The sequence below is a fragment of the Halichoeres trimaculatus genome, unplaced genomic scaffold (assembly GCF_033239565.1).
Source record: "Halichoeres trimaculatus isolate MK-OKI-2021-1 unplaced genomic scaffold, fHalTri1.1 fHalTri1_scaffold_18, whole genome shotgun sequence".
NCBI lineage: Eukaryota > Metazoa > Chordata > Actinopteri > Labriformes > Labridae > Halichoeres > Halichoeres trimaculatus.
Genome location: NW_027437196.1, coordinates 7288928 through 7312769, shown reverse-complemented (window position 1 = coordinate 7312769; position 23842 = coordinate 7288928). Strand labels below are relative to the sequence as shown.

General features: G+C 46.5%; 1 protein-coding gene across 9 annotated transcripts in view; it reads right to left on the bottom strand.

Moving 5' to 3' along the window:
• Positions 1 to 23842, bottom strand: part of kmt2ca (lysine (K)-specific methyltransferase 2Ca) — a 53551-nt gene that overhangs the window by 24453 nt on the left and 5256 nt on the right. For 3 of the 9 annotated variants that reach the window (XM_074693126.1, XM_074693128.1, XM_074693127.1), the window contains exons 3-39: positions 23575 to 23654; positions 22837 to 23485; positions 22163 to 22342; positions 22051 to 22073; positions 21809 to 21898; positions 21606 to 21715; positions 21373 to 21523; positions 20217 to 20388; positions 20016 to 20130; positions 19771 to 19934; positions 15599 to 19677; positions 15306 to 15515; positions 13817 to 14823; positions 13627 to 13734; positions 11064 to 11189; positions 9273 to 9392; positions 9091 to 9192; positions 8877 to 8981; positions 8537 to 8718; positions 7882 to 8046; positions 7696 to 7805; positions 7540 to 7602; positions 7341 to 7443; positions 6943 to 7046; positions 6669 to 6797; positions 6459 to 6563; positions 6272 to 6372; positions 5983 to 6178; positions 5733 to 5810; positions 5149 to 5184; positions 2831 to 2956; positions 2704 to 2736; positions 2477 to 2605; positions 1754 to 2071; positions 1584 to 1657; positions 1208 to 1456; positions 452 to 586 (exon numbers count right to left, since the gene is read on the bottom strand). In XM_074693126.1, the coding sequence (XP_074549227.1) occupies positions 452 to 586; positions 1208 to 1456; positions 1584 to 1657; positions 1754 to 2071; positions 2477 to 2605; positions 2704 to 2736; positions 2831 to 2956; positions 5149 to 5184; positions 5733 to 5810; positions 5983 to 6178; positions 6272 to 6372; positions 6459 to 6563; positions 6669 to 6797; positions 6943 to 7046; positions 7341 to 7443; positions 7540 to 7602; positions 7696 to 7805; positions 7882 to 8046; positions 8537 to 8718; positions 8877 to 8981; positions 9091 to 9192; positions 9273 to 9392; positions 11064 to 11189; positions 13627 to 13734; positions 13817 to 14823; positions 15306 to 15515; positions 15599 to 19677; positions 19771 to 19934; positions 20016 to 20130; positions 20217 to 20388; positions 21373 to 21523; positions 21606 to 21715; positions 21809 to 21898; positions 22051 to 22073; positions 22163 to 22342; positions 22837 to 23485; positions 23575 to 23654 (10027 nt within the window). The remainder of the gene's footprint in view (positions 1 to 451; positions 587 to 1207; positions 1457 to 1583; positions 1658 to 1753; positions 2072 to 2476; positions 2606 to 2703; positions 2737 to 2830; positions 2957 to 5148; positions 5185 to 5732; positions 5811 to 5982; positions 6179 to 6271; positions 6373 to 6458; positions 6564 to 6668; positions 6798 to 6942; positions 7047 to 7340; positions 7444 to 7539; positions 7603 to 7695; positions 7806 to 7881; positions 8047 to 8536; positions 8719 to 8876; positions 8982 to 9090; positions 9193 to 9272; positions 9393 to 11063; positions 11190 to 13626; positions 13735 to 13816; positions 14824 to 15305; positions 15516 to 15598; positions 19678 to 19770; positions 19935 to 20015; positions 20131 to 20216; positions 20389 to 21372; positions 21524 to 21605; positions 21716 to 21808; positions 21899 to 22050; positions 22074 to 22162; positions 22343 to 22836; positions 23486 to 23574; positions 23655 to 23842) is intronic. The other 6 variants (XM_074693134.1, XM_074693135.1, XM_074693130.1 and 3 more) reach the window with 5 other exon arrangements.

Genomic DNA, 23842 nt, shown 5'->3' with positions numbered 1-23842 from the left:
GCACCCTTTCAATATAAAATTAATCAGTTCTGAGGCAGACGCTGATCCTTGACACCGACTCTGGGTCAACATGTTCACTGGCTGATTTAAGAATGAGATTTGACCCCTTAACCCCCTCTTTAATGTTTACATGTTAACTGTCCTGACCCAGAGAAGGTGAGCAGGACCGACCTGACCTGTCCGTCTGAAACCCTCAGAGGTCTGTGTCAGTCTCAGAATAACACCTTGTTTACAAAGCTCCTATCCTGGAGGTCAACTTTTCACTTTAGCCCAATGACCTCGAGGATAACAGACTGGATACTGATGTGTGTGTGAGTGTGTATTTCTGTGTGTGTGTGTGAGTGTGTGTGAGTGTGTAGACTGGCACAGACACATCCAGGACAGTTATAAAGTTTCAGAAAGTTCTGGACCCAGGACAGTCTGCCTGAACAGGTTCTCCTTGAGATCTTACCAGAGACTCTGTGCCCCCTCCTGCTACAGGTGCCTGGTAGGGACAATCTTTATCAGATGGAGATTTTAGGGCTTTGCTTTGGGGGAGACTTTGCTGCCTCTTCTTACCGGCTCCCCATCTGTCATTAACCTCTCCCTTTTCAATGACAATTACATGACAACGTTAGTGCAGGGGAGGGGGGAAGGACATCATCTTTATCTTCATCACAATGACATCATCTGACCCCTCCCCATTCACCTGTCTCCCCCCTGACATGCAGCCTAAAGGTTACTATGGTTACTGCTCAGAGCGGGAAACAAACACCGTCCTGCTGCTGTGATTGGGCATAAGATTTCAAGATCACTTCAGATATTTTTTTTTGGATCCTTTCAAAATAAAAGAGATGCCTTACAGAATAAAATAATTTCCTTTCAGAAAATTACAGGATCCTTTGTAACCGCTCAAAATCAGGATGAAAAATTATTCTTTGAGACCTTTTCAGGATAAATGAGGGTTCTGTGGGAATGAAATATGATTTCCTGAGGACCAATCCAAAATAGTGTCTTTATACAACTAAAGAGGAGCCTTTAAGAATGACTAAGAATCCTTTAAAAACAAATCAGGCCCTTTCAGAATAAAACAATGTCCAATTAGAATTAAAAGTAAATGTTTTTCCTTTCAGAATAAAAGCAGCATCCTGGTGTTGGTTTCCTTCTCTGGCTCTACATCATGATGGAGGTGATGAGTTAAAGGAAAACACACATCAACTTTTCTCACCTGTCTCATCTTCCACTCCTGCTCCTGTTCTGTCTCTCTGGGCCTCAGAGGGTCTTTAAATGTCCCATCTGTCTCCATGGTAACAGGGTCATATGGTCCTGGCAGGAGTGGTGGAGGCTGCTGCTGCTGCTGCTGCTGTGGAAGCTGCTGCTGTTGCTGTTGCTGAAGGGGCTGGTGGCGTTTGAGTGGGTCGTGGGAAAGCTGCACCTTGTTGATTCGCTGAGCGGCTCGGTTATCTCGGGCTTTTTGCTGCAGGAGGAAGAAAACGAAGAGCTGGTTTACATGTGAGGACTTAAAGCTGTGACCGCTATGATCAGAAACAAGATCAAACCTCCTGCTGTGTTAGTCCCAGTTTCACTGTTAAAACATGACTCACCACGAAGGGAGCTCGGTCCTGAGAGCTGGCTTTCCTCCACAGCTTGGTGATCTGCTTCACTCTGGCTGACCATTCTGACACACACATACGGCAATAATGTTAACAGGTTACAGATTGATTACAGGTGTGTCTCAATGTGTGTGCATGTGTGTGTGTGTGTTCATAAATACCAGGATACTGCTCCTTCAGCTGGGGGAAGTTCGTGTTGGTATAGAGGACGGGGGCGACGGTGGCGTTCTCTCCCAGAACTTCTTCTTTCTCCCACTTCAGCGTTCCTCTCTGAGCTGTCGACATCACATCCTGCTCCCCTTCTCCTGCTGGTGTCTGATTGGTAGAGGCTACCCTGGGTGCAGGGCCTGGGTTTTCTGAAGGGGGTAATCGAAAGCTTGCTGGACCATGGGCACTGCTGGGCATCATGGGAGTGTTGGTGAAGTGAGAGGAGGCTCCCAAGAGGCCGTTCATCAGAGGAAGGCGAGGAAACACAGCACCTGGAGAGGAAGAGTGGAGGGTGATGCCTTGTTTCATGATCCTTTCAGAATAAATCAGGATCCTTAGAGAATAAAACAAGATTCTTTCAAAATAAAACTAGGTCCTTTAAAATTAAAACAGCATCCTTTCAAAATAAATCAGTTATTTTGATTTAACCGGGGACATTGCAAAATAAAAGAGGAAAATCTGAAATCAAAACTGGATATTTTTCAGAGTAAAAAAGGGTGCTTTCAAAATAAAATAGCATCCTTTCAGAATTTCTTAGGATCCTTTCAAAATAAAACATCTAGGATCTATATTAATAAATAAATAAATAAATCAGGGTCCTTTCAGAATAATCCTGTGCTGTGTTTACCCTTATCGTTGCCTCACAGGCACAAGTGTGTGTGTTTGTGTGTTAGTACCTGGGTGGTGTGTGTTGGTCTTGCTCCCAGCAGCAGCGTGTGTGTGTTGGTTCTGCTCGGGTTGGCTGTTGCTGCTGTTTGGACTGAGAACAGCAGTGAACACCTCCTCCACGTCCTTCCCCTCCAGCTCTGCATACAAACACACACACGTACACACAGCTTTAGCTAATTCAACCGACTAATAATTACCTGTTTACCCGACAGGTGAGGAGTGTGATCAGCCTTACCTGGGATCTTGTAGAGTTTGCTGAGGATGGCACCTGAAGCACAAAATCACAGATTAGTTTCTCAAAGGATTGAGGATTAGACGACATAAACTCTGATAGAAACTTTAATATATTATTTAAAACTCACCGTCAGACACCATCTTATCCAGCTCAGGACTCAGGATCGCATCCAGAGGCTCCTCCTGCACCGCCCTCTGGCCCCGCCCACCACTTCCTGCCAATGAGTCAGCCATGGGGCCGATGTCCAGACCAGCTGAGAGACACAGAGAGATGGAGAGACAATGAGTACAGACAAACGTGCATTTATTGTGCAGGAAGCAGAGGAAGAAGGCGGATCTTTGAGGAGGAAGAGGAGCTGCAGAAATCTGAGAGGAAGATTTGTTAGCTGGGATTAAAGAGACATTTGACATCAAACCACCACCAGAGATAAACTTAATTTGAGCAGGATCAGGTCTCAACATCTCAGGGTTTCACATACGCACATAAGTTTGTTTTTTTCATGTCTGATCTGTTGATTTGTTATCAGTTATTTTTAGAGGTAAAGGCACAGGTTTGTTTACTGATCTGCAGCGTATTAGAGAGGGAAAATGACGTTGAGGCTCTTTGGAGTCAGTCTGATAAATGAAACCGAAACTTAACTATAGAAAGAAAAGAGGAGCTCAGACAAGAATCCAACACTCAGCAGAAAGAGGATGAGGTGTAGGAGGGAGGAAGATGTGGCAGAGGAGGAAGGGGAGAAAAAGAGGAGTAGGTGGAGGTCAGGAATACGGGGGAAAAGGAAGTGAAGAAGAGAAAGAAGCAGAGGTGATGGAGAAGGATGATGTGGTGGTGGTTAGAGAGAAAAAGGGAGAGTGGGTAGAGATAAAGAAAGAAGAGCAGGAAACAGAGGTGATACAGAGAGAAGGAGGTGTTGTTGAAGAAGGAGAGGAGAGAGGAGGAACCACTGGGGAAGAATGATGTGGTAGAGAAGGAGAATAAACCCTGTTTCTTCCAAGCAGTCCAGTTTAGATTAGTCCGGGTGTAAACTGGGTGCCTATAGCCGTGTCAGTTACACAAAAGCCTGACGCCATATCAGCTCGACAGTGTACCCCTCTATTAAATCCAACAAAGAAGAAAAACGGGACACGATGAACAATCAAGCTTTATTTCAGAGGAGGCTGTGTGCTACCAGGAGAAATACAGCTGCTGTTGAAGCTCCACCTTCTAGGATCGGATTAGTTTAGTTTGGCGCCCTAACGGAAGGGTCAAAAACTGGGACGGCTCATCTCTGTTATTTGCTGTACCTAAACTAGGCCTGTCTGAATAATCAATAAATCAATTAACCGACCGATAAATAAAAACATCCTGGGTAAGTTTGCCAGCATCGATAAACTGACACATGCATGCATGTTTGTTTTCCTCCTCTCTTTCGACCAAAGAGGCTGAATGAGAAGATGGCTCACAACGTCTATCTTTCCTAACAGCGGGGTGCATGGGTTCTATAGCTGATTTAGCGGATTTACAGCGGAGTGAGCATCTGTCAAAAATGCGATCTTTGGGGTGAAGACGGGCTGCTCGTGTGTACACACGGAGAGAGCTGAAGCGAGCATCCTGAAGGGTAAGGAGGAAACACACGCTAACATGAGTCCCAGGGTGGGAATATTTTGTTTTTTATCAGAATGAACAAAGTGTGAGCTCATGAACACCAACGAGCTGATATGTCGCATTTGTTTGAAAATAGTGGCGACGAAGAAGAAGAGGGAGGTGCAGCGGAGCCTTGTTCTTTGACAATCCGCTCTTACTTAGACTTTTGGTCTGCAAAGTAAATAGAAATAAATGTTAAAAATGTTTGACAGACAGTACGGATTGACTGGGAAAAAGTACATGTTACAAACAATTCAGGAACTGTATAAACTCCCTTTTATTTAGGCTGTAGTTTTTATTGTTGGGTTTTATTTTTTGGAGTTTCGTTTTTTCTTTAGAGACAGGGTCTATGTTTTATTGTTTTTGATTAGTATTAATTATTTTCATTGACATGTATTTTTTTCTAAAAGAGAGTCCATTTCATTTTAATTGTATTTTTTTCTCTTTCTTGTTTGTTAAATTTATATTTTTTGTTTAATTTAATTTATTCAAAAAGATCCTGACCTTTTAATTACAGTTAAATACTCTTAAGAAATTAAAGTTTCTTGCTTTTGATATGGTGTACTCACTTTATTATCCCATTTATCATAATTACATCAATGAAAAAATGGGAAAAAAATAAAAATAATATTGACAATAGTATCGTTTATCGGCAATAATATTTTGGAAAATTATTGTCTAGCAAAATTTGTTATCGTGACAGGCCTAACCTAAACAAATCGAACTGAACCACTTGGTGGAAATGGGGTTTAAGGATGAAGAGGGAGAAGAGGAGTTGAAGGAAGTGTAGAAGGAGGTTTGGGTTCTTCTGTGGAGCCTTACCAAACGGAGAGGGGGAGCGCTCCACGTGGAACTGACCTGAAAACAAACAAACTCTGTCATCGTCTGAGGTCAAAGGTCACACAGGGCTGCTGCCTGAGACAGAGACTGTGACACTGAACGCACCATCACCGGCTGTACGTGACCCCTGAATGCCTCAGCTGCAACCAGCAATCTGTTAATCATCATCAACTCATCATCAGCTCCTTCAGCAGCTTGATGAGTGTGAAAACTCAATAATTCTGTCTCAAATTTAGATTTCTTGGTTTGGGAAAACGCTGATCCACATTTTATGACCTCCAGAAATGAATGTCAGATCAAGCAAACAATGGATTTATTAACTGATAATAATAATCATGACAGGAAGGAGAAATCAAGAACGGCATGAAAACACAGGAGCGTGTGAGGTGATGGAGGAAGATGAATGGTGACCTGTGAGTGTTTGTTAGAGCAGCTGTGATTCGTTTCACTTCACACTTATGAACATGTTTTTTACTGAGAGCCGTCTTACGATTATCAAAGTGTCATCTCTAGGTGTAACAAAAACTGCAACTCCCACAATCCCTTGTGTGTGTGTTTGTGTATACCTGTGTGTCCTGTAGCCAGTATATGAGGGTCAGTGTTGAGAACATCAGACAGATCCATCAGAGCTTCCTCCGACATGGCTGGATGACCCACACACACACAACATAATAAAAGACACACACACCATGATGCGAGAACACACATCACGATAACACACACACACACATGGTTTGCCGTTTTTAATCAAACATGAATGAAATGAAAAACTCAAACTGATAAATCAAATAATGACATTATGAATCAGGAACTCACGCAGCGTCCCGTGCTTCCTGATGGTGCTTGTTGCCATGGCACCAGGCAGCATTCCTGAGGGGGCGGAGCCATGCACTCCAGTGTTGAGGACTTTCATTACTCCTGTTCCCGTTTGGCTGACACCCGGTGCCTCTGACCCTGCCCTCTTCTCCACCAGTCGGCTCCGATCCAGAAGATCCCGACCAAAAAACGCCTCCTTCACAGGGATACAGAGCAACAACCAATCAGAATGCAGGGATTCACTGAGCATGAGCTTTTGTTTGTGCATACACCTGTGTGTGATTGTTACCTGAAGGTAAGAAGGGAAAGCTTCTTCCAGCTTTGTCTTCTTCTTTCTGTACCTCTTCTTCACCTTCTCCATCGTCTGGTCGCCGGGCTCCACTGCAGCATCTGAGAAACAGAATATTAAAGTTAAGGTGTGTTTTCACCCAGAGCTGGGCGCACCTGTCCACAGGTTCAGGCGTGAACTGCTTTACCTTCATCCTGACCCAGAAAGGTCTCTGTTGAGTCCTTTCTGCACAGTTTGATTCTGCTTGGGCCCAACTTCCCTCCACGCTGACGCACCATGAAGCCCCCGATACCTAACAGACAGACAGATACAGGTGAGACACATAAGGGTGTAGACAGAGACAGGTGGAGGTGTAGAAAGAGGAAGGAGAAGTGGAAACAGACTACTCTCTCGTTACCTGGCCGATAAGGTTTCCTCTTCCTCTTCTTGTTGCCGTCTGCAGCCTCAGGCTCCTTGATGACATCATCAACATGGGCGTGGTCTCTCTCAGGACTGGAGTCGGATTTCATCTCACACTCTAAGTCACCTGAGGAATCCACAGACAGGTACAGAGTCAGCTAATCTCCTGTGTGTGTGTTTCTAGACTTGTTTTGCTGCCTTCATGAGGACATTTCTACACTGTGAGCACACTATATGTGGTCCTCGGAGTGCCTGTGTGTTTGACATCTGACCTCGGCTGTGGTCCTGCTCAATGGGGAGGTCGGGGTCAGGTGGGGTCTGCAGGACGGACACACTGTTCTGGTTGATGATCCTCAGTTTTAGTTTGGGTTTACACCTGCAGGACACAGACAAGGAAGTTAAACAACTTAAAAACTGACAAAGTGTCTCAGCTCGTTGCTAAGTAGCGTTGTCCAATCAGTGGCAAGGTTACATAAACAGAAAGTAACTGCAACCGGACAGTTAAGACAGTATTTTGTTAGTTACAATGTAAGAATCAATCAGTGAAGCCAAAGCACCCAAAGCTTCCCCTCCTGACTGGTCCCAGCATAGGTCGTAAAGCCCGCTTCCAGATGGGACAACTCTCTCGAAACCACCATAGAAGAAGAAGAAGGAAAAAGCAGAAAGTTACCTGCGGTACCTGCGTGGTGATGTCAGTGGTTCAACGAGAGACTGCAGGTGTGAAAGTCCAGACTCCGTCAGACACACTCCATCCTGAGTGTACGTCTTTGAGTCTGCACGCAAACAAAAACAGAAACATGATAAAAAAAGATTACTTTCAGCTGTTAAAGTCTTTTTTTAATTATATGAGAGCAGGAACTCGGACTGACCAGGTTCTCTGATCCTGGAGATGATCTGAGCCATGTAAGGAGACTCGAAACTGTCCGACCTCCCTGAAACACAAACACACACATCTGGACATCAGATCAACACACACCTCAGAGTATGTAAATCCAGGACCTCTGGAGGTGTGTATGTGTTTTTACCAAATGAGCCACGACCGTTGGTTCTGCACAGCGAGCAGTCGAAGCCTTCGTCAGCAGCACACTCCACCTCTTCCTCAGACGTCAGACCCTGACACACAGCGTGGACCCACCTATAGGTTCACACAGGTTAGTACACACTCATGGAAAACAAACTACAGAATGAGAGAGTGTGTTTGTGTGTATCACCTGTCACACTGCTGGCACTGCATGATGAGGTCGTCCTGTACGTACTGTCTCTGACACAGAGGACAGCGGCTCAGGCTGGAACATGGTCCACAGCGGCTGTAGTTACACTGCCAGTCACAGTGCAGCCCAGGAGATGTGGAGCCACACTGTACACACCAAACACACCTGAGGACAGAATACACACACGGTCAGATAGAACAATACACACATTATAAGACACACAGGTATATGGGTCGGAGAAAAAAATCCAAAATTGATATATCGTGATTATTTCTTTGACAATATCAGAATCGGGATTCTTTGTAAAAAAATTGTTTTGTTTTTTGTTTCCAAATTCAAATTCTTCATTTTAGCCTTTGTTTATAAACTAGATTGGAAAAAAGTTATCACTTTTCTCCAGCAGAAGGCGACATGTTCCTCTCTGACTCACGTTATGTGCATTTTATGGGAAAATATAGCTCCTGATATAGTCTGTATACATTATCATCATCATGTCTTGTCTTAAAAGAGCAAAGTAAAAATCGCAAAAATCATAAATATCAAAGAGTCATAATTTAAATCAAATCGGCACCCCAAAAATCGTAAAAGAATAGAATCATGTGGATAGCGTATATACGCGCGATACCCTACACAGGTAACAGACAGGTGAACCCACCACTTGCACTTCCATGACCCTTTAGGAACGGTGTGAAGTGGCGGGTCCAGGCAGTAGGTGTGGTAGCTGATGTCACAGTCGTCACATAGTAACAGTCGCCCGGGGTCACTGGCCTCACCGCATGCTTCACACACAGTGCACTCCAGACAGCGCCACCCTTTGGTCAGGATGACTCGAGTAATCTGGACAGAAAAGAAAGACAGTGTTCAAATCAGAGAAAGGGACCAAAAGGTGACGATCAACTTCTTTTCTCACTGGCACAGAAAATATAATCAGATTACTGTACAAGTCCTAAATAAAATAGTGTAACCAGATCAAACCAGTGTGTTTACATACTGACCTTGACGTTGACACAGTAGGGATGGTAACACTGTCCACACTGAGAACAGGCCAACAGTCTGCCTTCAGCCCCCTGGCCAAAGCTCCCACACACCACACACATGTCCTACACACACACAAACACACACAGAAGTTTGTTAGTGACTTGCAGCTCAGTGTCACAAATTTGTTTCACATTTTGAATCCCCTCTTTAAAGATCTGGGAGAAACTCCACCTGTTTGAGAGTGTAGTGGTCTGAAGTGGAGAACATCACCACGGTGTTGTGCATGGAGTTCTCCTCCTCCTCCTTTGGCTGGAACGGCTCCACATACACAGACTGAAAGAGAAAAAACACTCTTTATTATACCTCCTCGTGTGTGAGTGTGGTTGTGTCTGTGCATGAGTGTGTGTTCTTACTCCAGGTGAAACTGTCAGACAGTCCTGAGTCTTTAGCCTGCTTCTTCCTCGGCCTCCCCTTCCTCCTCCAAGGCCTCCTCCTCTGGATCGTCTCCTGCCTGGAAACCCTGAACCTCGTCCCTGAGGAGCAAGAAGAGAAGGAGGGGAATAAGAGGAGAGAGGGTAGGAAGAGGAGAAAGAGGAGGAAATGGGGGGTTACATCTAAACATGACGCTTTTCATCATGGATGCTGTATGTTAACATGGAAATGACAATGATGACATCACCAGTATCAGCTGGGACTCCTCACTGACCTAAATTTCTGAACTTATAAACAACTTCATGGCTAAGTAAATCTACAAAGCTGCGTTCAGCAGATATATTTCATTGAAATGTTAAAATTTTCAGAAAGATGTTTCGAGGACAGAGCTCCTTTCTAGAGGGAGCTTAGAGTTAGAAGCAGCACGTAGACACTAGGGATAGTGGAGTTTTGGTTATTCATGCCTTTAGCGAGTCTCAGTTTCACTGTATATGTCTCCACTGTGTCACTTTTTTCAGCATCTGACTTGACTGTATCAGTTTCTTTGTATCTGTCTAGTTGAGACTTCAATTGTTTTTCTCAACTTCATCTAAGTTTCACTGTTTCTGTCTTCACTGAGTCTCAGTTTCACTGTTTCTATCTTCAATGAGTCTCAGTTTCACTGTGATTTTCTTCACTGAGACCATGTTTCACTGTTTCTGCCCTCACTGTGTCTATGTTTCACTGTTTCTGCCCTCAATGAGTCTCAGTTTTACTGTATATGTCTCCACTGTGTCACTCTTTTCAGCATCTGACTCAGCTGTCTCAGTTTCACTGTATCTGTCTGGCTAAGATTTAAATTGTTTTTCTTCACATCATCTCAATTTTACTGCCCCTGTCTTCACTGACTCTCAGTTTCACTGTTTCGGTGTTAGGTGAGTCTCAGTTTCACTGTTTTTGTCTTCACTGGGTCTCAGTTTCACTGTTTCTGTCTGTACTGGTTCTCAGTTTTACTGTTTCTTTCTTCACTGGGTCTAAGTTTCACTGTTTCTGCCGTCACTGAGTCTCAGTTTTACTGTATGTGTCTCCACTGTGTCACTTTTTTCAGCATCTGACTTAGCTGTCTCAGTGTCTTCGTATATGTCTAGCTGAGACTTAAATTGATTGTCTCCACTTCATCTCAGTTTCACTGTTACTGTCTTCACAGAGTCTCAGTTTCAGTGTTTCTGTCTTCAGTCAGTCTCAGTTTCACTGTTTCTGTCTTCACTGAGTCTCAGTTTTAGTGTCTCTTTCTGTACTGGTTCTCAGCTTCACTGTGTCGTTCTTTACCGAGTTTAAGTTTTGCCGTTTCTGCCCTCAGTGAGTCTCAGTTTTACTGTATGTGTCTCCACTGTGTCACTTTTTTCAGCATCTGACTTAGCTGTCTTAGTTTCATTGTTTCTGTCTAGCTGAGTCTTAAATTGATTGTCTCCACTTCATCTCAGTTTCACTGTTACTGTCTTCACTGAGTCTCAGTTTCAATATATTGTTAGCAGGTTAATGTGGTCTGCAGTAAACGGCAGCTCCCATAACCAGGTGGCTGGGGAGCTGAGCTCAGGCCTCCAGCTTCACATGAGGGGCCAGAGTGCTCACACACACACAGTTAGTAGGCTGGAGTTGGCTCCAGCACACACACAGGCAGGCTGACAGTAAGGGTGCACTTGTTTCTGACACTATAACACCCCAGAGGAGGGGGGTGGAGCACACACAGAGTTAGTAGGTTTGAGGTGAGTTATCAGAGTCTGCTTCTTTACCACTCTCATGCTCCAGAGGGGGGAGTCCGGTGGAAGAGGCTTAGGGCTGTCCCACCCTCCCTCCCCCATGGAATCTTGGGAGGACGAGGGGGGGCTCACTGCCCTGCGATTACTCCACCACGAACCCTGAGTTAGGAAGGAGGAGGAGGAGGAAGAGGAGGGTGGATGGAATGAGGTCAAAGAATTGTGGAGGTGGGGAAGAGAAAGAGGAGGAGGAGAAGGAGAGAGAAGGAGGTGGGGGACAAAATGCAGTAACATAAATGCAACAGCCACAAAAGAAAAATTCAAACTGGAGAAAATAAATCAGGCAAAAACAACAAAAGTCTAAATGAGACAGTGTTATAATGGCAACAGCATGCAACCAATCAGGACGCAGACATTCATACAGGTACACAGAGAGCGGGAGGAGTCATCTATTATTAACCTGAAACATGCTACTGCAGTTTAGCCTTGTTATCTCATTCGTTAATGTATGTGGTGGTTTTTCCCCAGATTTTAACCAATAATTTTCATTATTAAAAGCTTCTGACTGATCAGGTAAATGCTGCAGCGCTCAGTATCTTTTTTTTTTATTTTTTATACATATTAAACGCGCTGTGTGGAGGATCTGTCGTGAAGACGTCACCTTTAACAAGGCAAGTGCTTGTTTTGGAAATTAATAGAGATCAGATTGAGACAATTTTTCTTTTTTCAAGAAAACGTTTTACTGGATACAGCGTGACAGGGTAAGGTATTTATCAACAGCGCTGTAAGTTGAAATGTGATAACAAGCTAACTTAAGTTTTACCGTAGTTAATTAACCATCTATATTTATATATTTACCCTAAGTTTGAACAGACCACTGCAGAATAACTGCCGCATGTGCATTGGAATAAATATTATGACAAAAAGTTTAGCCCGTGTTTTAGCCTTAAGCTTGTGCTCAATCACTCCTCCAAGTAGCTTTCTCACCGAGACTTCAATAAATCTGGTTCTGCTTGACCAGATTGGGGAGCTGAGAAGTAGCATTTAAAATTAACCTATATTGGCGCTGGTAATCTCATTTTAAACAGGATAGATTACAATCAGACATATATCTAGAAAGGAGAATGTTTCCAACAACAACTACCGCCTGAAAAAGCTACAAAGGCCTTGATATTAGGACTGATTCCTCTGCCCCAATCTGCTCAGAGGAATAGCATGGCACCACTGATTTAAAGTCATAAATATTAAATATGTTCAGTGTTTACAATCATGTGAAGGCATCCTTAAAGTGATACTCCGGGATGGAACAAGTTGGGTCCTACCACAAGGTTTAGGGCAGAAATTATCCCTACAGCAGTGTTTTTGTGCAGCAGAAGCCCAGGGCGCACCAAACACCCCCTCTCTGCTCGTCAGCCGATTTCCTCTGCACTCAGACGGGGCCATATTTTACTTGACCAAAAACACAAATAAATGGACTCCCAGCGAAAAAATCTGATACCAGTCTGCTTTATTTAGAGAATTTTCAGCGCGTTACTTTCACACAAAAACACCACTAAATAAGGCTCTAGTTCTCATCGTGTCTCTTCGTTCTGGCAGACTACCTGCGTTTGTTAATATCTGGCATGCTGCGCGCGTGTACTGATACACTAAGCAGCGAGCGCCTCGTAGCCAGCTGTGGCTCTGCAGCGGAGGTATGACACGACAAGAGCTAGAGCCTTATTTAGCTGTGTTTTTGTGTGAAAGTAACGCGCTGAAAATTCTCTAAATAAAGCGTGAATGCAGACCGATATCAGATTTTTTCGCTGAGAGTCTGTTTATTTGTGTTTTTGGTCAAGTAAAATATGGCCCCGTCTGAATGCAGAGGAAACCGGCAGAGGAGCAGGGAGGGGGTGCTTGGTGCGTGCGCCCTGGGCTTCTGCTGCACAAAAACACTGCTGTAGGGGTAATTTCTGCCCTAAACCTTGTGATAGGACCCAACTTGTTCCATCCCGGAGTATCACCTCAAGTTACCCCAGCATGGGCTTCGAGGATTGTTACTTGAAATGATCAAGAGTTTACTGGCAGAGTGGTTGGTTGGTCGGTATTTTAATTTTCGTAGAATAATTTAGCCGCAAAGGAATATCACACCGTCTGATGGTCAGAGGTGTCTCTCTTCAGATTTTAAAAACTTTATGCTGTGGTTTAGGCCCTGATCTGTTATGTATAGTTAATGATCCTCAGATCTGTTGACTCCTGCTGTGTCCCATCACACCAACACACACATTTACACACAGAAATAAACCAAACAGCTTCATGCCATGATCTTTGTGTTTGTGTGTCTGTGTACATGCTGAAGAAGAGAAAGAACAGATGCAGTTGTGTCAGTGAGTGACAGACGAGGAGGAGGTGGAGAGGATGTGGAGGAACAGTCTTATGTGTTTGGTTCAAGCTGACAACACTGCTGCCTCGGCGCTCTCGGATCGGTCAGAGTTAAAACAGAATCAGTACAAATTGTGCGTTACATTTCTTCATCCTGTTGATTGAAACTTCTTGTTTTTGGCCCTGACACGCTCAGAATGTTATTCTAAGTGTCTAGCTCCAGGGGTCAGACGTCACACACCTGTTTGATCCTGGCTCTGCCTGGCGAGAACTTCCTCTTGGTGATGGCTGGTTTCCCCATCCCGATTTTAGGAGTCAGAGGAATCACAGTGGTGAGAGGAGCCTGAGGCTGGAGACAGAAATAGATGATGACAAGTCAGGAGGAGAAAGAGGTGGGAGAGCAGGAGGTGAAAATAATGAGATGTCTTTACCCTTGAGAGAGGTGGAGACTCCCGCAGAGGAGGTGAAGGTGGGGAGAGTGGAGGCGGTGTGACAGGAGTTCTTGCTGGGGAGGTCTCAGGTGAGGCCTCGGTGGAGAATGGAGACTGCCTCAAACGGATGGAGAGGTCGTCTGAAGGTCTGGAGGAGCTCGGGGGAGGCCTGAGTGTCCGACCTTTCCCCTGGCGAGTGAAAGGAGGCGGGCTGGGTGAGGAGAGGTGCAGGAAGGGGGGAGGAGGAGATGAAGAGGTCATCAGCTTCATCACCTCCATGTCTAATGATGGGTCCAACTCCAGCACAGGGCTCACTAACTCCTCCTCTTCCTCCAGATCTGAGTGCTCCTCATGCGTAGCTCCTTTATCCTCCTCCTCCACCTCCTCCTCCTCTTCCGCATCATGCTGCTCCCTGATTGGCTGTTGTTCCACAACCCTCTCACAAGCGGCTGAAGCTGCTGGCTCTGGTGTTCCAGGAGACTCCTCTTCCTCCTTCTCCTCCTTCTTCTCTGAAGGCTCAGCGTGTGATTGGCTCTCGTCTTTGGTGGGTTCAGTTACCAGAGGCTCTAGCTGAGTCTCTGATTGGCTGCCATCAACCGTCACATGACAGGTGAGTGTTTCGTCCTCCTGAACGTCCATGGCGCTCTTCTCTGTCTCAACTTCTTTCTGACTGACAGGCTCCTCCTCCTCTCCTTCCTCCTTTTCCTGTGGGCGCTCCTCAGGCAGAAGGGAGTTGGGAGCTGGGGTGTGGGGGGAACAGGTGGGGAGTAAGGCAGTCCTGTGAGGTGAGGAGGGTGAGGAGGGTGAGGCCTCCTGAGAGCCAGCTCTGAGAGGAAAAGAAGGAGAGGATGGTTGTGTGGTGACAGGAGAGGCGGGAGGTGAAACGGAGAGAGGAGGCTGTTGGAGGAGTAAGGCAGAGTGTGGTGAGGGGGGAGGAGCGGGCTGCAGAGGAGGCATGGAGGCGACAAGACTGTGGGGAGGAGACTGATGGGATTCCTGTTGGACTCCTGCAGAGAGTGAGAAATGAGGGATAAGAGAGCCATTCAGAGTTTAAAACTTAAAGAGGGGGTATTGTGGGACTTTATTCTGTCCTTCCGGTTCACCCATAGAAGCTTTGTATGATTTAACACCAAATAAATCCATATTTTTCTCAAACTGTTCTTTCAGAAAATCTTTATTTCAGCTTGTCTGAAATTATTTATTTTGGCTACAACCTCTTTAAGACACCCTGCTCCGCAAACCCCCTTCCCTCCAATAGGCCAGCCCTCAGGGGCAGACCTTGGTGTTTGAGGCCTATACGTTTAACATGTAATGAAATATTTAGAATACCCTTATGCAATGACCTCATCATAATCTTGCTGAGATATGGGCATCCAGCATTGTTACGTTATATCCATGTTTTACAAAATGGGACAGCAAAATCACCCCTCTTTAAGTCCATCAAAGTAAACATTCAAACACACTTTTCAAAGCTACAGCTGTTTCTTACCTGAAGGAACACACACTTCTTCTTCTCTTTCTGTTCTCTCCACAGACGACTCCTCTTCAAGGCTCTTCCCTGTCATCTGATGAACCTCCTCCTCCACCTCGTCCTTCTGCTCTTTAGCTTCTCTATCCATCTCCTCTTCTTCCTCCTCCTCCTCTTTTTCAGGTCTCTCCTGAAGTTCTGTCTCTTTCTGCTCCTCAAACATGCTGACATCTAAAAAATTTTGCAAATCAGAACAATTTGTAAATTTAGATTGTCTTCTAACTGATTGATGTCTACAGGAGGAGAGTACTCACCATCTCTGACAGCAGACTCCTTCTCTGTCTGAGGACTGGAACGACTGGGACTAGCCTCATGCTGCACAGGTACAGCAGGACTGGGAATGGGACTGGGACTGGCTTCAGGCTCCACAGGGGTAGAAGGACCTGGGCTTGCCTCACACCTCAGAGGGCTAGCAGGACCAAGACTGGGACTAGCCTCTTGCTGCACAGAGCAAACGGGACTTGGACTGGGACTAGCTTCTGACTGCATGGGGCTGACAGAACGTGGACTAGGACTAGCTTCTGGCAATGAAGGGGCAGTGCTGGCGTTAGCCTGGGAAACAGTTGATTGTAATGGGCTTTTAACGGGGCTGCTGGGCTCGGAGCTACCTCGAGCTTGAGGAGAAGGAGAAGAGGCCTGAGGAGAGCTAACCTGTGAGAGGGCAGAGGGTTGGGGACTAGCAGGTGTTTCAATGCTGAGGTTTGAGCTAGGCATCGCAGTGTTATCCTGAGCGGGACTAGAGTGGGCAGGACTAGCCAGGGTGGAAGGCGTACAAATAGGGGTTTCTAGTTTTTGATAAAGGGGGCTTCCTGGGGCAGAGCTTTGCTTGTTTTCAACAGTAGAGCTGTCTGAAGGACTAGCTGGAGACTGGATAACCTGGCTTAGATCAGCCTGTTTAGGGCTAACAGAGGGCGAGTTTAACCCAGGAGAACTTGACCGCCTAATTCCACCTGTAGATTCAACTAAACCAGGATGAGACTGAACCACACCTGGGACAACAGTGCTCTGGATTTCTGAACTGGCCTCGATGATCTCATCAACAGTTGAAGTGGCTAACACCGGGCTTAGCTGTGCCTCAATGAGGCTGGGACTGGTTCCAGTGTGAGGATCTGGGCTGGACTGGGGGCTACCTGTAGGGCTACAACGTGTTACACTGGCCTGAAACGGACTGTGAGGTGGGCTGACAGGAGCACGCGCAGGGCTGCTGTGTGTGCTGTTAGCTAAAGATGGAGATGATCTTTGGACTTGGCCTGAGTGGAGACTACTAGAGGTGCTTTGTATGTGAACAGGACTAGCTTGACCAGCAGGACTAGACCTAGGTGGACTATGGATAATGCCAAAATCAGTTACGGAGCAGGACTGTGTCTGGTCGCTATGACTCAGACTGTGGCTAACAGAGCTACTAGCTGGGCTAGTATCAGTCACCCTACAGTGTGGAGGACTAAAGCTGATTGGACGGGGGCTCATGTGAACTGGGGAAGCCTGTAAGGGGCTACAGGTGCTCTGGAGTAATGAGGGACTTGACTGACCAGGATGTGAGGGGCTGCTCTCTTGAGCCTGCATTGAGCCCATCAGACTGTAGTCGCTGTTAGCTTCTGTGCAGGCCGGGCTAGCACGAAGCGGACTACCTTGAGTGGACTGAGGTCGACTGGGACAAGTCTCTGGCTGATTAAAGGGACTACTGCTGTCCACAGCTTCCTCAGACTCCTGATGTGACATGGGGTGGATGACACCAGCCAGTTCTGGTTGTGGTAAAGGGCTTGTCTCTGCAGCTGAGGGGCTCTCATGTTCAAGGCTAACCTCCACTTGCATGGGGCTGGCACAGGCCTGATGAGAGCTGGCAGGACTAGCAGGCATCTTACTGGCATGAGTCGGGCTTGCACTGGCTGAGCTTTGTTGGATATGTGCTGGGCTACCTTCGTTAGCTTCAGTGCAGCGTGATTGGCTGTCACAGGAAGGACTCTGATGACTGTCACTGGCCTGTGGAGGGTCTTCCGACATCTCATCGTCATCATCATCAGGTGAGCATATTAGGCTACTGTGTTCCATTGAAGTGCTAATGTGAACAAGGCTTTCTGGTGTGGGGATGACTGGGACATGAATGGGGCTTGAAGGTTTACTCTCTGTGTCTCGGCTCTCAGGGACCGTGGATGGGGTAAGGGTGGGGCTAAGGGGACTGCTTTCCAGTGTTTGGCCTTTGGGGCTTTGCTCCACAGACTTCAGCTCTGCGGTTCTGGTTTGGGCGTTTTCCTCTGCATCTCTCGTCTGTGTTTCAGTCTGAGAGGGGAGAAGGCTGAGCTGTGAAGGCGTACCAGGCTCCAAAGAGTGGACCTGTGCTGGGCTTGCCGGCTGTGACAGACTACTTGGTGCAACTCTAAGTGGTGACTGTGAGGGGCTACATGGAGCTGACACTAGCCTTAGTGAGGCACGTCTTGCTTTCTGGGGAGACCTGCAGTAGGCCGGTGAGAGGTCCTGGTCCAGTGTAGAAGTGTCTTGGGTAGCCCCAGGACACAGTTGAACAGAGGTGCTCAATCCAGGGCTCTTCTGGTCCAGTGTAGGTTCATCATCCTGTGTGGGGCTCTGTGGATGTGGTGTGCAGACATGTGGAGGACTGTGTCGGGGAGGACTGTGATGAGGCTGTGGGATGTGTACAGGACTACATGGTGCATCAAGCTGTGGCTGTGTGGGGTTGTCCTGGGCTGGACTGTGTGCTGGAGAGCTCAACTGAGGCTCTCCCTGGGCAAAACTAGACCCTATCTGCGTCGGACTTTGGGCTGAAGAGCTGTGTGGGGAATGTGCATGGCTGCAGGAAATTGGACTGCCCTGTGTGGGACTCTGCTGAGACTCTATGGCCATAAGCTCAACCTGTGCAGGGCTAGAAGGAGCACAACTGATCTGATCAGGGCTGGGATGGTCCTGCATTGAAGCCACATGGGGAGATGTTTTTTGCAGGTCAGCAGGACTGGAGGGGCAAGGAGTGGGACTTTTTGGGAGCTCTGTTGAAGCCGAAGACTGAGTGGGGCTTTGTGGAAGCTCTGCTGGACTAAGGGGAGGTGAGTTGTCTCCAGTACCAGGTTGAAGTAGCCCAGAGGTTTCCTGAAGCCCTGTGGAGTCAGGATGAACTGGTTCATGGGTTGGTGGTAGCTCTGTTGTGTCAGGGTACAGACTGACAGGACTTTCAGGGACATCTGCAGGGTCTGGTTGGGATGTCCCAGGACTTTCCTGGAGCTCAGAGCTACTATGGGCAGAACTTTGAAGAAGATCTGTTGAAACCGGTTCAGATTCTGCAGAATTTTGCTGGATCTCTGAGGGATCAGGCTTTGAAAAGGCAGGACTTTGGAGGTGATCTGTTGGATCCGAGTCCGAACGGGGAGGACTCTGTTGGAGCTCCACAGTTTCCATCGGGGATGGTGAGGGGCTTCTTTCAAGTTTTGTTGGACTGGGGAAAGATGGTGGTAGACATGTCTGTGACTCTCTTACCGAAGCAGGTGTTGGTGATGGAATTTGTTGGGAGTCTGTTAGAGGCGACGCATGGCTCTGCTCTTCCTCTGTGGGGTGGGGGAGGGCTGGTTCAGGACTTACATGGAGCTCATTTGGATCAGGATTAGATGGATCAGGACTTTGAGTGAGCTCCATGTGATCTGGGTGAGATGTTTCAGAGCATTCCTGCTGATCAGGATGAGATGCTGCAGTGCTTTCTTGGAGCTCTTCAGGATGAGGGGGAGATGGGGCTGGACTTTCTTTGAGCTCGATGTGTTCAGGGTGAGATGTTTCAAGACTTTCTTGGAGTTCCTCAGGATCCAGGTGAGCTGGTGCTGGACTTCTTGGAAGCTCTGTTGGAATGGGGTCAGATGCTGCAGGACTCTGTGTGGGCTCTGCTTCACTGGAGTGAGTTGGTGCAGGACTTTGGTGGACTTCTTGGGAATCAGGGCAAGATGGGTCAGGACTCTGGGGGCTCTCCAACACATTAGAATGCAACGGGGCAGGACTCTGGGGGCTCATTAACACATCAGGATGCGATGGGGCAGGACTCTGTGGTGTTGATTCACATAGGGTCTTGTTGGGACTCTGTGGAGGCTCGGTACAGGTGAGCTGGACCGGGCTGTGAGTGGGGGAAGTGATATGTGGCACTTCTGTGTGACCTGGACTTGGTGGCTGTGAAACACTAACAGTTGGGGTCTGTGGGAAACTTTGCGTGGCCAATGCAGGACTGTGAGGGATTGGAGTGTGTGTGATAAGATCTTCCTCCTGAGGCCTGCAGGTGGAGCAGACGTAATCTTCAGACCCCGCCCTGCCCTCCCCCGACTGGACTATACACTCCGTATGGACACACCTGGAGCACAATGCAAACAATTGAACACCTGTTTAGAAACACTGTGCATGCGTCAGCAAGCTTTAAAAAGCTTTTGTGTGTTTGTGTTAGTACCTAAAGCAGCAGATACAGGTCAGATAGTCCTGTGGTGTGCAGAGGTCGGGGGCACGGTCGCAGAGAGGGCAGGGCAGGGCTGGGTCACATGGCTCACACAGAAAGGGGTGATTGGCCCACTGGCCTGATGACCTCACACCACAGCGACGGCAGATTCTGCAGCTCTGTAGGAGAAAGAGGGTTTTTTTAGCTTTCACACAAAGAAAGGCTTGGCTTGACCCCACATGGGTTTGTGTGTGTATTACCTTGCAGCTCCAGCCGGCGCTCGGTGCATGATCCAGTGGTGGAGTAAGACAGTGTGTGTGGTAGGATTTATCACAGCGTTCACACACTAGCAACTCAACGTCATCCCCTCGTAGCCTGATACACAGGAAGCATTAGAGAAATCATTAATGTGTTAACTGAAAAAATACAATGTCAATCTTTTTTTAGGATGTGTGTGTTACCTGCAGCCCTGACACACTCGACACTGAGGACACTGCCAGCCCGTCCGGCACAGGGCGGAGGGGATCAGAGGGGGTTCCAGACAACTGCCATGGTAACAGTTTCCACAGCAACAACACATCAACAGACCACTGACCTCATCACTACCCGAACACAGCACACACTGAGACGACCCTGCAGCACGAGGGAAACAGAGAATGAAGACTGTTAAGGTTCATGATTTCCAAACAAGATGCTAGATTTTGACACTGTATGCGGTGACTTCCAATACAGAGAAAGGTTATAATAGTTCTGGATTTGTCATTATAGTTTAGTTTTAGTTTGTTTTGACATTTTTTTTTCATTACAGTTTTAATTACTTTTAGAGCCGGCATTCTAGTTTTTATTTAGTTTTGATTTTTGCAACAAGGCTTAGTTTTAGTTTAGTTTTAGTTTTTTCATACCTTATTAACCAGGTGCAAGATTCAAAAAGGTCAGAGTAAATATTTTGTCATACTGTTTATTTTCAAGTCCAACATAGTGCTCACTGCTCAGTCAATGCTGATACTGAACTTTTGGCTGCTGCTTTAAACACAAGAAAATAATACAAACTTAATATAAAAAATATAAACATAAATTATAAAAAACAATAACATAAATTATAAAAAACAATATAATATGAGCTTCAATAAATAAAAACTTGGACTCTGTAACAATTAAACTATTACAGATGCTCTAATTCATTGCTCCACTACGTTTCGTCGCAGCACAGCGCACAGCCAGTCAATGCAGTAAACGAGCTCGTCCCTATACGCTGCTATGATGGTGCTGTGCGGCACTGACAACTGCCGAAAACTGTCTAAAATTGGTTGGGAAAATGTGTCAGACTAATCTAAATCCTAAAGGCTGTTAATATTGTCAAAAACTATAACTAAGGACATTTTGTCTTAAATCTTGGTTAGTTTCAGTTGGTTTTGTGAACACAAGATACAGTTTTAGTTTACTTATCGTTTTTGTTTTCTTTTCTAGTTTTTATTAGTTTGAGTTAACTGCAATGTATTTTAAATTTTAGTTTTCGTTTTTAGTTTCATTTTAGTTAACTATTATAACCTTGATACAGAGTCATGTCTGTTTTGGATGCACTGCAGCCTGAGGGTCTTAAGATTTCAAGTGGTCTACCTGTGATGGTGTGTCTTGTACACAGTATGTGTCTCTGGCTCCAGTCCTGCTGAGCTCCTGCAGCAGCAGCACAGGGGAAGTGGTAGCTCCGCCCACAATCCGTCTTCCGGCACCGCAGCGATGCTCCCAGTTGATGGCAGAATGCACACACCTGGAAAGGTAGGAGAGGAGACAGGGCTTAGTGGTGCGGCTTCACTCTTGAATTTGTGTGTTTGTATTCAGATAAAACGAACCCGTGTGATTCCTGATTCGATGGCTTTGTCCACGTAGAGCAGCGAGTCACCCTCACCCCGACACACCCCTTCTGACCAGGCGGCACACTGCACATGAGCACAGAACTGACCTACACACAGACACACACATACACACAGAAAGTCAGGTTTACCAGTAATTATTGGACAGAAGAGGGTTCAGAGGTAAAAGAAGAGAATTATACCTGTAGGGTCCAACAATGATTGGATGTTGATGTCATGTGGAAGGCCGATGGGTCCAAGCTGCTCCAAAAACTCTGAGGAAGACTCCCGCTCTGAAACAAAAAAGCACAGTGAAAAGCTGATCAATAACACAATCAGACTGGGTTCTGGAGGAACTAGCCTTGAGTTTTCTGGAGATTTTTCTCCTTAATGAAATAAGAATCCAAATTCAAACCAAGTCCCTTTTTAAACAGGGCGTACTCACCACACTGCTCTGGACTGCAGCACCTACACAAAAAAACACACAGGATTGAAAACGTTACACTTGGGTTATCTAGTCAAGTTTTTTTATTTGGTATTAAGGACATGTCACTCACGGGGGCGGGGCCTGGTCGCCCTGATAGCAGTGGTCGTGGCAGTCATTGTCGCGGTCAGGAGTGGCGCGGTTGTTGAGGATGTGGAGCGGGATGTAGCCAGGCGTTGGACCGAACACCACGAGGCGGCCCTGACCTAGAGGAGGCTCGCTGCCGAGGTAACAGAAGGCACACTGCTTCAAACTGTCGAGCAGGACGGGAGACAGGAGACAGAGACAGAGAAAGACATTACACTTAAGAGCTTTCAGTCTCTAACTTGTTCCTCTGAAAGTAGCTTCACATAATCTACAGTTCGCACTTTTCACTGATTTCCAGCTGCTGTTTTTAAAACCCTCATTTTGGTTACTGTCTTTTTAAGAAACTTCAAAACACGCAGCATTCTGGAACCATACATTCTGGAACATTTCTACAAAGATCATAGAAAAATCTTGATTCTTAAGTGAGAGTTTATGATGCTTTTATTGAATCAGTCACCAATTAGTGATGTCACAGATTGGCCAAATCCTGTGACCTTCTTGTGTAACTTTTTACTTTTTTTGAGCTTTTTTGAAATTTGATTATCAGACAGAAAATCTGTCCTATATTGTCCAACAAAAGTTGACACAATTTAGACACTCTGCCACATGCTAACATTGTTTATTTGTTAGCACTAATTAGCAGCTAGCTAACTGTCTCACCGCTCTTCGATTTGACCCAGGCTGGCGGTGGGTGACGCTCCAGAGTCGTCTGATAGACACCGCTTGTAAAGGGGAGAAAGTGGGTCCTCATCCTCCAGTCGTAGGCAGGGGGACACTGGAGGACTGGAGCAAGGACTCAGGGCGGGACTATGATCCATGGGACAGGGCGTGCTCTCTTCTGTCTCCATAGGAACTGGGCTGGGGCTGCAGTCCACCTCCATAGGGATGGGAATGGGGCTTGACCTGTCCTCCTCCACAGGATCAGGAGCTGGTCTGGGGCTGTGGACTGGGCTATGGACTGGGCTATGGACTGGGCTGTGGACTGGGCTGTGGTTTTGGGGTTGTAATGGGGAGGCAGGAATGGGACTGACTTGAGGGCTGGAGACTGGTGTTGGACTGGGAGCCTGGGGCAGGGCAGGAGGAGCAGGACTAATTCTGTCCTCTTCCTCAGCACTGGGAGCTGGTTGTGGGCTGGTCTTTGAGGCAGGGGGATCAGGATCTGGTTTAGGCTCTGGACTGGGACTGTGCTGGGTGGGTTCAGGGTTTGTGTTGGATTTTCTCCTGGCTGTGGATCGACGTCGTCCCGTTGTCTTCTCCTTCTCTTCTTTGTCCTCCTTCACCTCCTTCTCCTGTTTTTTCTCCTTCTCTTCTGAGGAGGACACAGAGCCGAGCTTCAGAACAGGGTCAACACAAAAACTAGTGATACAGAATCACAATCAGCCTCTTCCTGGTACACACCTGTCTTTGGGGGGGATTTCTTCTCCGTGGCAGTCATGCTTTCTTCATCCTCTATCTGGGCCCGGCCTCGACTCCGCCCCCTGCACACACAAATTCAAAGTAAAAAAAATACAAACAGTTAATTTTGTGATTAAAGATCATCTTCCTCTGTACCAAAACAACAAAACAACACTCATTTGAAATGTTGTCACACTCATTGTGTGTTCACATCAAATGCAAGTAAAATCATTTGACGAATTAATTCTACTTAGACAAAAGGGAATTTTTT